Here is a 14351-nt window from a genome sequence, read left to right on the forward strand (position 1 = left end):
GGAAGGGACTCCCCAGGTCATCCAGCCCAGCCCCCCAAAATGCAGGGATCCCAGCTGAAGGAGTCCTGGCAGGTGGCCCTCCAAAGAGAATTTATATTCATATCTACCTTTCAGGCGACCATGCCTTTCCCACATGTGACACCCGAATGTTTTGCTTGGGTTTTAAAGCAGAGCTTAAGGCGGCCTCCATGCACCTTATGGTTTTAATGTTTCCATCCATGGCGGAGAGTCTGTGCTAATCCCTCTGCTCTAGCTGCCCAACCAGGGCTTGTGGGGGATTTGGGAAGGGTCCCTGGAAGCCAAGCTCACCCCCCCCCCATTTCTGCCCTGCAGGCACCTGAAGATGAACAGCATCCCGGAGAGCCTGGCCTTTGCCAACCACTGGGGGGACCTGCTGGTTGGGCTGGAGAAACACGTCTTCCTCATCCACCACAAGAAGTACCTGCCCAACTACTACAGGATGAAGGTGGGGCGCCTGGAGTCCCTGGGGGGTGGGGGCAGGCCATCCGGCCAGGCTCCCCGCTGCTGCCCCCGTGCTCTTTGCTGGGGATGGCCGTGGAGCGGGTCCCTTGAAGTCTGAGCCCTGGGACAAGGACCCCTTCCTGTCTCCTGCAGCTGCTGTGCGCCAGGTTCCTGGAGCCCCTCAAGGGCGTCCCTCTCCCCATCAGCGATTCCCACTTTGAGGCTCTGGTCAAGGAGAACGTCCGGCGGCTGAAGCAGGACCCGCCCCTGGAGGAGACCGAGTAAGATTCCGGAAAGCAGCTGAGCACCCAGCGCCAGGGGCACAGCATCTGGCTCCTTCCCTCGCTCTGGTGCCCCTTAGCAGGGCTGCTGAGACGAGGACACCTATGGATCTAGCGCTATCCATGCACACAGGGCAAGTTGAGGGTGCAAAATGACAGGTCCCTGCCCCGAGGACTTTACATTCTGTCATTTCAGGAGGGGAAAGGAAATGGAGGCAGGGAAGAAACAGAGGAATCGGAGCGTTTGTTTTGTCAATCCCTGCGTAGGCCAAGCTGCAGTGTGCCTTGGGGGGGGGGGCTGCAGGAGCTCTAGGTGTTGTGGCAAAGGCTCCATAGAAAGGTTGGCTTTAGAAGGGAGAGGAAGGAGGGCAGAGAGAAAGATCCCTGCTGGGTCCCTTCCAGCTCTACCATTCTGTGGTTCTGTTTGGGGAGGGAGTTCCCGGGGCACAGAGGCCGCTGGGTGGCCCAGGGGGGTGCTTGTTTTCGGACAGAGGAGCAGCTGAGCATCCCTGGGGAGAGGCCAAAGGGAGGGCGTCCAAAGTCAGGCCGCCAAGCTGCCTCTGGCGTCTCCTCTGTCTGTCTCTCTCTTCTTCTCCCCACGCAGGTCCCCTGTCCCTGGAGCCCGCAGGATGGCCTTGCAGGAGTCCAGAGTGCTCCGCGACATCCACGCCAGGGCGGAGGTAAGGCCTGCCGCTCCCCATGAGGAGACCAGAGCCGCTTCAAAGGGCAGCAGTGCCCTCGCTGGTGCCAAGGCCAGCTCCACAAGAGCCGTGCGCCACTGGAAGCGGCCCTGGAGTCCCGTGTGCGATGTTTCACAACAGGCATTGGCAAGGTGGAAATGAGGGTTCAAGGGAGAGCAAAGATCAGGCACTTCCCAAGGGGAAAGCAGGCTGTGAGAGGGGAGAGCGTGTCTGAAGGGGGGGCGAAGGGAGGCCCACATGCCCAAGGCTGGATCTGGCTGGGCAAGGGGCTCTCTGGCCATGGGGCAGAGCATGGGAGGGAGGAGAGAGGGGCAGAGACGCCTTGAGCCCCTTACCCTCTTGCAGGGACTCTCCCAGATGGCCGACAGGGACCAGGATCTGGAGCTGGTCCAGAAGGGGAAAGTGAGCGTGACCAAGAAATCGCGGCCCAACAAGGAAATGAAGGAAGAGGCCTTTGAGAAATACCTGCAGATATTCTACAAGCCGCAACCCAAAATTGAGGTGAGGCTGGGCTGCTTCACTGGGCTGGGGGGGGTCGATGGGACTTGGTGGCAGGGAAGGGGCACCTTCCAGGCAAGGGGGTCTCTGTGGAGGAGGTCCTGCAGCCCCTCCCCGCCTTGGATGGAAGGGCGAGGGGAGGGGAGGCCAGCGTAGAAGAGGTCAGGCTTCCCAGGAGCTTTTGCTCCCTTGAGCATCTCCTCTGCAGAGCCGTGGGAGAGAGACAGGGGGTGGTTTTGCTGCATGTTCAGGTGGCGTTTATTGCGTCTCCTCCCCTCTGCCTTTTCTCCCAGATCCCGGTGGAGGACACCTTCAATGCTGATGAGGTGCTGGAAGCCATGTGCCGGGCAAAGTCCATTTCGGAGCTCTATGGGCCAGACGGCATGTTCCTGGGGTCCTTCCCTCCACCCATTTCCCTGCAAGGTCCTGAAACGTTGGAGGTAACTGGTGGGGCAGTCCCCCCCCCCCCGCCCTCAGGAGACATGTGGTCTCCTGCCTGGTGTCCCTGCCCTCTCACCGGTGGCTCTGCGCCAAAGGCCGACTCCCACTGGCCGTTCCTCAGCTTCCCTTGGCGAGAGATGCCTTTGAAGCCACCAGGGCAATGCAGCCCTGAGGCTGAGCTGTAGCATTTCCGCCAGGGCTTGCCAAAACCTTTTGCCTCCTCGGTCCTGTATATCTGAAGGAGTGTATGAAGGCAGCCCTGTTTAGGGAAGCTTTTAATGTTTAATAGACTATTGTATTTTAATATTCTGTTGGAAGCCGCCCAGAGTGGCTGGGGAACCCCAGCCAGATGGGCGGGGTATAAATAATCTATTATTATTATTATTATTTATTAGTTGCCTGAGGTGATGCCACTGAGTCCATGTCCAAGGTGGCACCTTGGGGCGACTGTGGCGCCATCTTGGTTTGTGAGAGACCCCCTTCCTCCCGCCTTCCCCACAGGACACCAGCCCCCCTGCAGAGGGGAGCCCACAGGCCGTCCTCTCAACAGCCCCGTCTGTGTCTGAAATCAAAGAAGCTTTATCCCCGCTTCCTCCTCCAGTGAGATTCCCGCTTTTTGGAGTGAGGAGGACCAAGAGTGAGCAGGTGAGGATCTTTGGAGGGCAGCTGGAGTGGGGAAGGGGCTGGGGCAGCGGCAGAGGACTGAGAGTGCCCCTCTTGTCTCCCAGTTAGGCCTGGCACAAAAGGGAAAGAGACCCCCCAAGGAGAAGAGGAGGAGGTTGCCCCCTCCGGTGCCCCCGCCAGTGGTGACAGCCCCTGAGGAGGTCCTGGAGCCCAGCTCTAGCCCCCCCTTGGACGAAGCGGAGAAATCTCCCCCCAGCACAAGACGTCCTTCCCCAGGCCTCATGCTCTCTGGCATGGACACCAGGGGCAGCAAGGTCAAGATCCGTCGGGCAACGGTGAGATTCCAGAGGTGGGGGCAGGGGGGTGTGGAAGCAGGAAGCCCACGGACTGACAGACGGGCACAAGCAAAACCTGCTGTTTAAAATGTGTGCCCGCCTGATCCCAGAAGTTGTGGGCGCTCTTGAAGCTGCCGCCTTATCCTGAGTCTGACCTTTGGTCTGTCCAGTCCAGTGCTGTCTTCTCTGGCTGGCAGCAGTCACTCTCTCTGCAGGGTCTTCCTCAGAGCCCTTTAACTAGGGTGGGCTACTTGGGCAGTAAGGCCCTTTGAGCTTGAGATGCTGTGAAGGATTGAACCCGGGACCTTTTGTATGCTGAGATGGTTTCACTCACACATCTCTGCAATCTGAGCATCGGACGGAGGGGATCACAGCATCCACACCCAGCCCAGCCGGCTTCTTCATCAGTCTCAGCTTTGGATCCAGCACAGAGCAAGCAGGTCTCTGTGGTTCCAGCTTCCAGCCCAGCCCAGCTCACAAACAGCTGGGGGTGGGGAGTGGAGGACTAATGGCCCCATCCCTTAGTCTGGAGGCCCCATCACTTAGTCGCAGCTCTTGCATCCCATCACAGGATTTTGGGAGGCTGATGAGGACACTTCCATTGCCAGCTAGTGTGTTGCCTCCATCTATCTTGGAAGACCATGGAAGAGTCAAACCACTGGAGAGTTATGGCGCCTGCGGGGGCTGTAGAGACCAATACAGGAGAGAGATGTTTTATGGCAGCAGGGCCTCTTCTGTGGTGGCTCCCCATCTGTGGGATGCTCTTCCCAGGGAGGCTCACCCAGTGCCTTCCTGACCTATCTTTAAGTGCCAGGCAAAAGCATTCCTCTTCTCCGAAGGCCGTTGGCTAATTAAACAATCTATGGCTTTTTAAACAGTGGGGAGATGGGGTGTCATTGCTTTTGTTTGTTACTATGGTATGTATTTTTTCATTTTAATATTGTAAACCACCCTGTGATCCTCGGTTGAAGAGCGGTATAAAAATTTAATAGAGAATAACAAGAATAATAATAATAGTCTTACAAAGGATCTTGTCAGACTAGTTTGGCAATTTATTCTATTGAATTCTAACCCTCCCTACATGCAGGGCTCCAAGCACTGGAAGGGACTCGGGGCATCATCCAGCCCCCAGCCCACAATGACATGGTGTTTTAATGTTGCGACCTACCCAGGAACCTCAGGGTAAAGGGCAGGTCATTAATAATAATCATTATAGTCCCAAGAGAGGACTGAAGTCTGACAAAAGACCCTTCTGAGTTTGGCCTGCAAAGTTAACCTGAGCTCCTCCTTTTCCTTGCCCTTTATCCTAGACCCAGTGTGCTGTAGTGGTTCAGAGTGGTGGACTTGTAATCTGGGGAACCGGGTTCGCGTCTCCGCTCCTCCACATGCAGCTGCTGGGGGACCTTGGGCCAGTCACACTTCTCTGAAGTCTCTCAGCCTCACTCACCTTGTGGGAGAGGAAGGGAGATTGTGAGCTGCTTTGAGACTCCTTCGGGTAGCAATAAAGCGGCATATCAAATGCAAACTCTTATTCTTCTTCAGTTGAATAAAGACTTGGATGCAATCAAAGAGTCCAAAATGAGTGCTTCCGTCTCACCCCCTTCACAACTCTCCTCATCCCCCAGTTTCCCTGGGGAGCCCATCAAGAGCGAGAAGGTAAGAGGGCTCACCTGGCACCTGGAAGCTTCTCCTGCTGCTGCCGCCGCATCCTTGCCTCCCTCGGGGGCTGCGATTGGCAGGTGCGGCTTTCATGGGATGTCCTCCCTCAGCACCCTGACCAAAGCTTTATCCTGCCCAAGGCAACCTGAAGTGACTTCCAACCAAACCACGGAAATGAACAGGTTGGGGCCATCATTGCCTCATGAGGGAGGGAGTTCCACAGTTTCGCTCTGTGGTGCGTGAAGAAGGACTTAGTTTTATCCGTCCAGAATCTTCCTACTCTCAGCTTTGCTGGAGTTCTGACGCCACCCCAGAGCCCAGCAGAACCCCCCCCCCCGCAGTTCCCCATTTCTCTCAGGCACCGCCAGAGGGAGAATCTCCTCCTCCCCTGTAAAAGAAATGGCCCACCCACCGTGGGTGTAATTCTATGTCTTTGGGCTCCAGCGCAGGAGGGGCTGGCGAGGCCCCCGAGGTGGACGTTGGCGGGTGTTGGGGTGGTTCTGTGTCCTGTGCCGTTCACTGGCTGGCGGGAGGCATTTTGGAGATGGGGGCAGGAGGTGCAAGCGAGGTGAGGGGGAAAGGAGTGGGGTACGCAGGTGTCCTCCATGCCTCACCTGGGCGACCATGGATTGTGTGCCTAGAGTGTCATCTTCAAGGAGTCCCCCTCGACAGACAAGAGCCAGGGGTCTCCTTCGTCTCCAGGCAAGAGCCAGGGGTCTCCTTCCTCATTTGAGAAGATCCAGGGGTCTCCTTCCTCGTTTGAGAAGAGCCAGGGGTCTCCTTCGTCTCCAGGCAAGAGCCAGGGGTCTCCTTCCTCGTTTGAGAAGAGCCAGGGGTCTCCTTCCTCGTTTGAGAAGAGCCAGAGGTCTCCTTCATCACCAAGCAAAAGCCAGGGGTCTCCTTCGTCGCTTGACAAGAGCCAGGGGTCTCCTCCCTTGCCAGCCAGGAGCCGGGCGTCGACTCCATCTTTCGCAGCCAAGAGCCAGGAGTCCCATCCATCTCTGCCAGTCGGGAGCCAGGAGCTGTCTCCCTCCTCGCCTGCCCGGAGCCAGGAGTCTTCGCCCAAGTCCCTGGGCTCCGTTTCCCGCATGAAGAGCCAGACATCTTCTGTCATCATCAAGGGCTTCTTTCCTGAGAGGCCGCCTTCCGGCAGCAAGGACTACTTCAGACTACAGGTTGTGAGGCTTCCCTGGGCCGCTGGCTCCTTCCTCTCCCCCTTGTCCTCCTCCTCCTCTGGCTCCGGGGAGAGGCCACAAGCCGGTCTGCTGCCAGGGCCTGAGGCAGAGAGTTGGCAACGCTTCTCCTCTCTGGCAGCACCCTGAGCAGCTGCATGTCCAGGGCAGCGTCATGGCCGGGCGAGGGGGGCCTCTCTCTCCCTAGAAAAGCTAAGCTGGGGGCCCTCTGCTTAGGTGTGCTCTGGCTGGGCATAAGAAGCTAAGAAGAGCCTTCCAGCTGGATCAGGCCCACTGGTCCAGCATCGTGTCCTCACAGTGGCCAACCAGATGGGCATTAAGGGAAGCTCCCCAGCAGGACCTGAACGCAACACTGTTCTCCCCTCGTTGCCCCCCATGACCTGGGATTTAGATGTAGACTGTTCCTGGGCATGGAGGTTCTGCTTTCAAAGCAGACCTCTGTAAGAAGAGCCTGCTGGATCAGGCCCATGGCTCATCTCTCTGGGGGACACCCCCGAGGGAGACCTGAGCACAAAAGAGCATGTGCCTATGGCTGACAAGCTCTTCATGACCTTCACGGGAGGGAGCAGGGGAAGAAATCACACTTAAAGCTGAATTTAGCAAATTCCCACTTTCCCAAAGAATACGAGAACTGAAATACAGGCACCTGTCGAAAGTCACCCAATATTCCCTATGAACTTTTCCAATGAGACAAGGTTTACACAAAATCCAGAAGGGGTGGGGCAAGCCCCCAAGCTTTGCTCTTGGGGTGCGGAAGGCGGCTGCTGTCTGAACTGCTTTGCTCTCCCTTGCCAGGAGCTGGAGAGCCACCACGGCCCGCTGCCCAGGCTGTCGTCTGGCTTCATCCCCAACTCGGTGGCCGCCCTGCAGTTTCACAGCCAGGAGATGCTGGCGGATGAGAGAGATGAGAGACTCGTGAGGGTGGTGGAGCCGGTAAGGCGGAGCAGGGCGTCCTCCCCCTGCACCCTCAGTGCCAGGCCTGCGGGGGGAGGCTGGGGACCTGGGCTGCGCTCTCGGGGGGACCCTGCCTGGAAGCCTGTGAAAGGAGCAGGCAGGACACAAACTCAGCACCCAGAGAGGACAAACCTTGGCAGGGAGCGTGCAAGACAAGCTTGAGACGCCCTGGGGCAAAACCACAACGCAATGCCTGCTTGCTTGCTGCTTCAGCCTAGCTCTAACTGCTGGTCTTCCCTCTAGCCCAGGGGTGGCCAACTCCCAAGAGCTACCGTATTTTTCGCTCTATAAGACGCACCAGACCACAAGATGCACCTAGTTTTTGGAGGAAGAGTGAAAGCAGCAATCCCTCTTGCTGTTCTGGCTTCTGGGATAGCTGCGCAGCCTGCATTCGCTCCTTAAGACGCACACACATTTCCCCTTACTTTTTAGGAGGGAAAAAGTGAGTCTTATAGAGAGAAAAAAACGGTAAAGCCTGGCAGTGATCTACCCCAGTTTTGGGGGTTCAGGTCAAAGTTGGAAGTGCCTGGGGGCTCCAAATTGGCCTCCCGCTTGGAACCTGCTTCGCTTGGGAAGGGTGGCAGTCTCAGGAGGCTGTCTGTGGGTGGGGAACTGTGGGGCACGGGGGGGGGGGCTCCTCTTGGCCAAGGGGGTCTGCACTTTCCCTTCTGCTTTTGCCAGGAGACAGAAAGCCACTTGAGAACGGTCCCAGGGTGGAAGGAGGATGAGGAGCCCAGGACACGGGTTTCTGAAGAGATCAGCATCATCAAACCGAGTAAAAAACAGGTAAGCAGGCACCTCTTCCCTACCTGGGATGGTCCTCCTGCCTCTCTCCTGCTGGCTGGCAAGGGATGTCCTGAGAGGGTCCTGTGCGGCAAGGGACCCATAAGCCAGGGACCCCCAAGTCAGGCTGTTTCTCTAACGGGTTTATGGGGAAACTGGCATTTATGGCAATGTTTTGGAGGAACATTGTAAATAATGGTTCCTCCTCTTTATTCCAGACGGATCTTCCTGAGATCTTCCTGACGCAGCTGGATGAATCTCAATACCCGGAGCCGAAGAAAGAGCCTCCCTTCTTTGTCTTGCCATTCCTGGACATGCTGTGGTTCCAAGATCTTTTTCCTGAGGTGAGAGGCTGAAGGACAACGAGGATCTGGAGACCATCGCTGAGGGCCAAGGCGGGCCAAGGAGTCCTGCTGCCCACAGGACCTTCTCCCTGCCCCATCCCTGGGGCTCTGCTTGCCACAGACCTGGAAGACAAAGATTTCCTCTACTGGCAGACCCACTTGTTGTGTAAATGGTCTTCTCCCAAAGAAAGAATGGCAACAGGCCTGCAACCACAGGCTGATCCTATATATAACAATAATAATAATTTATTATTTAGACCCCGCCCATCTGGCTGGGTTTCCCCAGCCACTCTGGGCGGCTTCCAACAAAACACTAAAATACAATAACCTATTAAACATTAGAAGCTTCCCTAAACAGGGCTGCCTTTAGATGTCTTCTAAAAGTTTGGTAGTTATTTTTCTCTTTGATATCTGGTGGGAGGGCGTTCCACAGGGCAGGTGCCACCACCAAGAAGGCCCTCTGCCTGGTTCCCTGTAACCTCACTTCTCACAGCGAGGGAACCGCCAGAAGGCCCTCAGCGCTGGACCTCAGTGTCTGGGCAGAACCGGCTAGCCTGGAAACGACTTTGCTGTCCAACTGTGTTCTGAAGGGATCTCTAAACCCAGCTGACAAGGACCCCTCCCTTAAGCTCTAGAAAGGTGAAATGAAAAAGAGCTTTAGATTTGTGTTTTGAAAGCCCAGAGGATGCAGAACATAACAACTGTGTGTGAGTGAGAGAGAGAGAGAAAGAAAGCTTAACAGCCATGCCACCTATCACATGGGGAATAATTTTAACGAGAGACTCCAAATTCCTGTGTAAACCAGTGAAGTCAAATATCAAAGTATAAACAATTTTATTTGGGAAATGTGAGGGGAGAGAAGCAAAGAAAAGGGGAAGGTGACAATATTTCGCTCACAGACGACATATAACTTAGCTAGTTGCGTTTCACCTGCTTGAGTGAGTCTTGGGTTTCGGAGGATGTGAAGCGTTCTGTGCAGAAAAGAGATTCAGAGAGAGTGAGCTTCTTTCCTCGCCTCTTTGGATGCTTCTGAGGAGACAGAGGAGGTTGAGGGGATGCCTCCCCTTTATGGGAATTTGAGACTGTTAAGCCCCCGTTTCTTAATGGCGATGGGGGGGCGTGTAAAGAGAAGCTCCATCTCTTTGCCAGTGGTCCCAATGGCCAGAAGGGTATTCAGAGGCTGTTTCCACCTCCATAGTCATTCCTAAACTCCCACTGCAAAAGAACTAGCCAGTTCTGGGAGGTTGGGGGGTTGTAAAAATACTCTGCTGTTACTCATTGGTAGAGCATTTGCTGCTAGAGACCCCCAGAGAGAGAAGATAAGCTGTGCACATTTTATCTCTGTGGGAGGGTGAGAGTGTGGTATGAATGAGGAGATTCCTCTGGGGCAGCGGGTGGGTCTGGGGCAGGCTGTGTGCACCTTTCCTTTGGGTAAGTTGGCCTCCCACAGCTCCTGCGACTGCTGGGGCCATTTCTTTTGCTCTTTCAAGACCCAGCAGGCTTTTCTTGTCCTCCCGGGGTGGGCGCATCAGCTCAGAGGCGCTCCTAGAATCCTCTAATTGGAAGGGACCCCTTGGGTCGACTGGTCCAAACTCCCGCAAGGCAGCTTCCCTTCCCTCTCACCAGGGCTTTCCGCCGGAGATGACCTTGAACGAGTTCTTGACGAAGATGATGGCCTTCTTGGTTACCACCAGAGACTTTGGCCAAAAGGCAGAGCTGGTTTCCGCCATCGCCAGCCTGAAGGACGAGATGGGGAATCGGATGAACGAGCTGGTCTGCAGCACCTTTATCCAGGTGTTGAACAAGAGGGACGACCCTCCCTCCCTCCGGGTGAGGGTCACTCTGGGCTCCTCGCTTTGTGCTGCCGTGCAGATCTTGTCTTGCATATTCAGCTGGGGGAACACACACACACGCATGCGTGGAGGGCTGGCCTTCCACAATCCCCAGCTGCTGGCTAAAGTTTCTGGTCTTCATAACTGAGCAGCCCCTCAAAAGGAAGCTGGGACCTCCTTTTGAGAGCCAGTGTGGTGTAGGGGTTAAAAGTGGTAGACTCATAATCTGGGGAACCGGGTTCGATTCCCCGCTCCTCCGCATGCAGCTGCTGGGTGACCTTGGGCCAGTCACCCTTCTCTGAAGTCTCTCAGCCCCACTCACCTCACAGAGGAAGGGAAAGGAGATTGTGAGCCGCTTTGAGACTCCGTAGGCTGGTGATAAAGCGGGATATCAAATCCAAGCTCTTCTTCTTCTCCTCTTCTTCTCCCCACTGGGTCTGCTGGAGAAGGTGCTTAGGCCCAAGGGGGACTTTTAAAGGGGTGGGAGATGTTTTTGAAGCAAAGCGACAAGGGAGGAAGGGGAGCCAGCGCTTGCAAGCGCTGCCGATGTCGTTCCTGAAGACGGTTCTTTCCTTCTGGTGGAAACTGCATTTCCCCAGGAGGGGAACGAGATTGTGTGCAAAAGGCCAGCAAGTCCCCAGTGTTGGGAGTGCCGGATGGAATGTGCCCCCCTTCACCCACCAGAGAGGGAGGCCCCCCGGCTGTCAATAGATTTCAACTTCCCTGCTGGCCAGACCCAGGAGTGACTTGCAGGGCCATAGAATTGTAGCGTTGGAGGGGACCCCAAAGGTCATTCAGCCCAACCCCCTGCAATCCAGGAATGCCATATCTCAGGGCAGCTGCTTTCCATATCCAAGGCATCCCCACACACCCAGGTTCCAACCTCGTCATCTCCAGGTTAGGGAGTTTGGAAAAGACCTCTGTCTCTCCTCCTCTCTTTGCCAAAGCCCGTGGGGAGTCACTGCCAGCCAGAGTAGGCACTGCTGGCCCAGGCTGGCCCTTGGCTTTGTGGGCTCCTGTGCCTGCCTGCCAAGATGCCCTTGTCTTCTCTCGACATTCCAGGAAAGGAAGCATCGGAAGTTCATCCTGGGCACCTTGCAGGCCCTCGTGAAGATGGACAAGGACAACAAGGACCTGATAGTGGAGCTCATGACCTTTTACATGCAGGCTTACACCCCAGACAAGTAAGGGCCTGGGCGGGGGGGGGGGTCACTGGTAGGAGCCTAAGCCTTAAGGGGGGCAGAGGAAACAAAAGGCTTCAGGACAGTTTGTCAAAGTTGCTGCTTTCCAAAGTTGCCAGCTGCTCTGACTGGCTCCATCTTGGTTGCTCTCTCAATAAGCAACCCCCCCCCCTTTAAAAGAAAACGATTTGAAAAGACTTTACTGCAAGGGCTCTGTTGAAGTTTTGTTTAAAGGGAAGGGTTCCACCACTGCAAAAAGCCTGAGAGACACGTGCCACAGGTGAACTGATTTCAGCGTAGCTTCTCTTATCCGCATGGTTTTGAAATCAGGGTTTAGGACCATGTAGATTTCCAAATTGCCCGTCCAAATCTGTTTGCCTTCAGTTAGCAAGTTACAGGCAGCAGAGACCACCCCCTTCCATCCTTGCCTAGATGCACATTCTCAAAGAGCAGGTGGACAGCAACCGGCAGGAGAAAAGGGGTGTTTAAAGAAAAACACATTCCTTTAGCTCATTGCTCTGACAGGTATTTTATGGAGAGCCAGTGTGGTGTAGTGGTTAAGAGCGGTAGTCTCGTAATCTGGGGAACCGGGTTCGCGTCTCTGCTCCTCCACATGCAGCTGCTGAGTGACCTTGGGCCAGTCACACTTCTCTGAAGTCTCTCAGCCCCACTCACCTCACAGAGTGTTTGTTGTGGGGGAGGAAGGGAAAGGAGAATGTTAGCTGCTTTGAGACTCCTTAAGGGGAGTGAAAGGCAGGATATCAAATCCAAACTCTTCTTCTTCCTCTTCTTCTTATGGCTCAGGTCAGCAAATGTGGTGGAGTGGTCCTGTGGGTGCAATTCCCCCGCCTTGCAGCGTGAGCCCACCTGCCTCTTTCTCCTTTCAGGGTCGTCATTCATAATCTGATGCAGGAGGTGGGAATCCAGGACCCCCACAGCTATTTCACCAAGGAGCTGAGCTCCTGGCCGGTGAAGGCAAGCGACTCCAAAGAGACGATGCGAGGAACCTGCGACCGCTGGCTGGAAGGGAAGATGCAGGAGCTCAAGGTGCCTCTTCCCCCTTCTCTCTTCCTTCGTCCGGGGAGGGGTCACCTTGCTGCAGCCTGCCCCCCCGCCCCCCGCTACAGAATCTGTCAAACTCCGCAAGCAGGAGCCAGGCTGAAATCTGCAACGCACCCATTCTCTCCTGGCCTTTTCTCTAGCGGGTCAGGGAGGAGTCAGGGTCTGTTCTCATACAGGTGCGGCTCAGAGAGCAAGGTTCCCTCCTCTGGGAAGAAACCAGCCATTTGCCAATGCAGTTCCCCAGCCAGCAGCTTCGCCACTTGAGCTGTCTGGGTAGCTAGAATGATCTCCCTTTGTCAGAGAGGAAGGTCTTGCTTACATCGGCTGAGTACAACCTTCAGCTAAAAAGCTAACTTTCATTAAGGCTTTCAGCCCAGTGAACTTCAGGGGTTGGGAACTTCAAATATGGCCCCCTCGGGCCTCTCTATCTGGCCCTTGGGAGCTATGAGCTCCTTGAGTGATTTAGCCAGGCTGGAATCGTGATCTTGAACTGTGACGATGACTCTTGCAGAGAGATGCGACTGTGTGCGTAGATGCCAGTATGTTGGACAAGGGAGAGTTTTACATTCATTGCTCCGCCTACAGGCACCAGCTGAATTCCAACCTCAGCAGCCAGGAGCCCAAGCTGTAGCACCAGAATCCAGTCCAAATGTCAGGGAGAATCGATTAGGAGAATATGGTTGATGGGAGAAATGTAACTCACCTGCGCCAGCCTATAGATGCTCCATTTAACTGCCTCTAATCTGCCAGCATTTTAAGCAGGAATGACTCGCCTCCACCCCTGCTGCAATATAATAGTAATAGTAATATTATTATTATTATTATTATTATTATTATTATTATTATTATTATTTATATGCCGCCCATCTGGCTGGGCTTCCCCAGCCACTCTGAGTAGCTTTCAACAAAATATTAAAATTAATATTTTAATTCCCCCTCCAATTTGCCATTAAAAAGAAATCGACTCCTCCTGTGGATTCCTTGCTGCAATGCTTTGACACCAAAAGCTTTTAGCGACACCCCAAATGTGCTTTTTTAAAATAAAAAAAGCTTAATTATTTCCTGAGAAAAATGAACTAAAAGCCATTTTTCACCGACTATTTCTATAGATCATCTGCTAGGAAACCGCAACACCAAAAGTTTCTTATTTGGTGGGCCCCAAAGACCTCACCTGAAACTTGTCACTTAAAAATAGATACGGTATATTACGGGTCAGTGTGTCCCTCTGCCTGCCCACAACCCGGGGGCTCCTGCTTTTGAAAGCTGCCTCCAGTGGGGGCCGGGGGGGGGGGTCCCAGGCCACGTTTTTGCACAGCAAAGGGATTTGCCCTTTGGGCAACAAACATTCAGCAAACTCTTTTCTCCACGCTGGAAGCGGCACCTGATGATTCTCTTCCTCCCAGGAGCACAGAGCTCAGCTTTTGGCGCAGAAGGTTCCATCCAGAAGGCACTATTCCTTTAAACCTTTCCAGAAGGTAAGAAGTATTGTGCGTCCAGCCTGGTCTTTGCTGATTATTGTGGGAAGGAGGAAGGCTGAGGGCAGTTCTCCTCCTCCTCCTCCTTTTCTTCCTCCTTTGCCCCCACCTTCCTGCACCTCTCAGCTTAGCTCCCTTGTCCCCCCACCCAGGGGGTCCCCATCCTTCAGAGCCCCCCAGATCATCCAGGTTTTTTAAATTTTCTACTCTGCCTTGTTTATCGATACTCCAGGCAATTACAAAAAAAGCAAATGAAATCACAGTCCGTCCATTACAATAGCTATAAATAAAGATGTCTGAAAATTACTGTATTTTTCGCTCCATAAGAGGAGGAAAGCCCCGTTTTTTGAGGATCAGCTCAAAGTTGTTGAGCTTACTTTGCAAAGGGAAAAAATCTTGTTTTTATGGGGTTCAACTCACAGTTCTGCAGCTTCTTTAGGAAAGGAAAGGGAGCCGTTTCTACAGTTTCCAGACAGATAATCTAATCAGCCAGTCACAAGTCGCTGGGGAAACAAACGGCCTCCGT

General features: G+C 54.4%; 2 protein-coding genes across 4 annotated transcripts in view; one reads left to right on the top strand and one right to left on the bottom strand.

Moving 5' to 3' along the window:
* The window catches only part of WDR97 (WD repeat domain 97), a 35110-nt gene that overhangs the window by 12940 nt on the left and 7819 nt on the right, over window positions 1–14351 (top strand). For 2 of the 3 annotated variants that reach the window (XM_053395027.1, XM_053395028.1), the window contains exons 9-24: window positions 334–466; window positions 616–743; window positions 1348–1423; window positions 1790–1945; window positions 2236–2382; window positions 2885–3028; window positions 3112–3342; window positions 4885–4998; window positions 5643–6176; window positions 6990–7127; window positions 7830–7934; window positions 8150–8275; window positions 9902–10105; window positions 11170–11291; window positions 12176–12335; window positions 13754–13825. In XM_053395027.1, the coding sequence (XP_053251002.1) occupies window positions 334–466; window positions 616–743; window positions 1348–1423; window positions 1790–1945; window positions 2236–2382; window positions 2885–3028; window positions 3112–3342; window positions 4885–4998; window positions 5643–6176; window positions 6990–7127; window positions 7830–7934; window positions 8150–8275; window positions 9902–10105; window positions 11170–11291; window positions 12176–12335; window positions 13754–13825 (2590 nt within the window). The remainder of the gene's footprint in view (window positions 1–333; window positions 467–615; window positions 744–1347; window positions 1424–1789; window positions 1946–2235; window positions 2383–2884; window positions 3029–3111; window positions 3343–4884; window positions 4999–5642; window positions 6177–6989; window positions 7128–7829; window positions 7935–8149; window positions 8276–9901; window positions 10106–11169; window positions 11292–12175; window positions 12336–13753; window positions 13826–14351) is intronic. The other variant, XM_053395029.1, reaches the window with a different exon arrangement.
* The window catches only part of LOC128416946 (riboflavin transporter 2-like), a 274487-nt gene continuing 270605 nt past the window's right edge, over window positions 10470–14351 (bottom strand). The window contains exon 5 of the mRNA XM_053395043.1: window positions 10470–10520. The gene's annotated coding sequence lies outside the window, so the exon portion shown is untranslated. The remainder of the gene's footprint in view (window positions 10521–14351) is intronic.

Source organism: Podarcis raffonei, chromosome 7 (assembly GCF_027172205.1).
Source record: "Podarcis raffonei isolate rPodRaf1 chromosome 7, rPodRaf1.pri, whole genome shotgun sequence".
Lineage (NCBI taxonomy): Eukaryota > Metazoa > Chordata > Lepidosauria > Squamata > Lacertidae > Podarcis > Podarcis raffonei.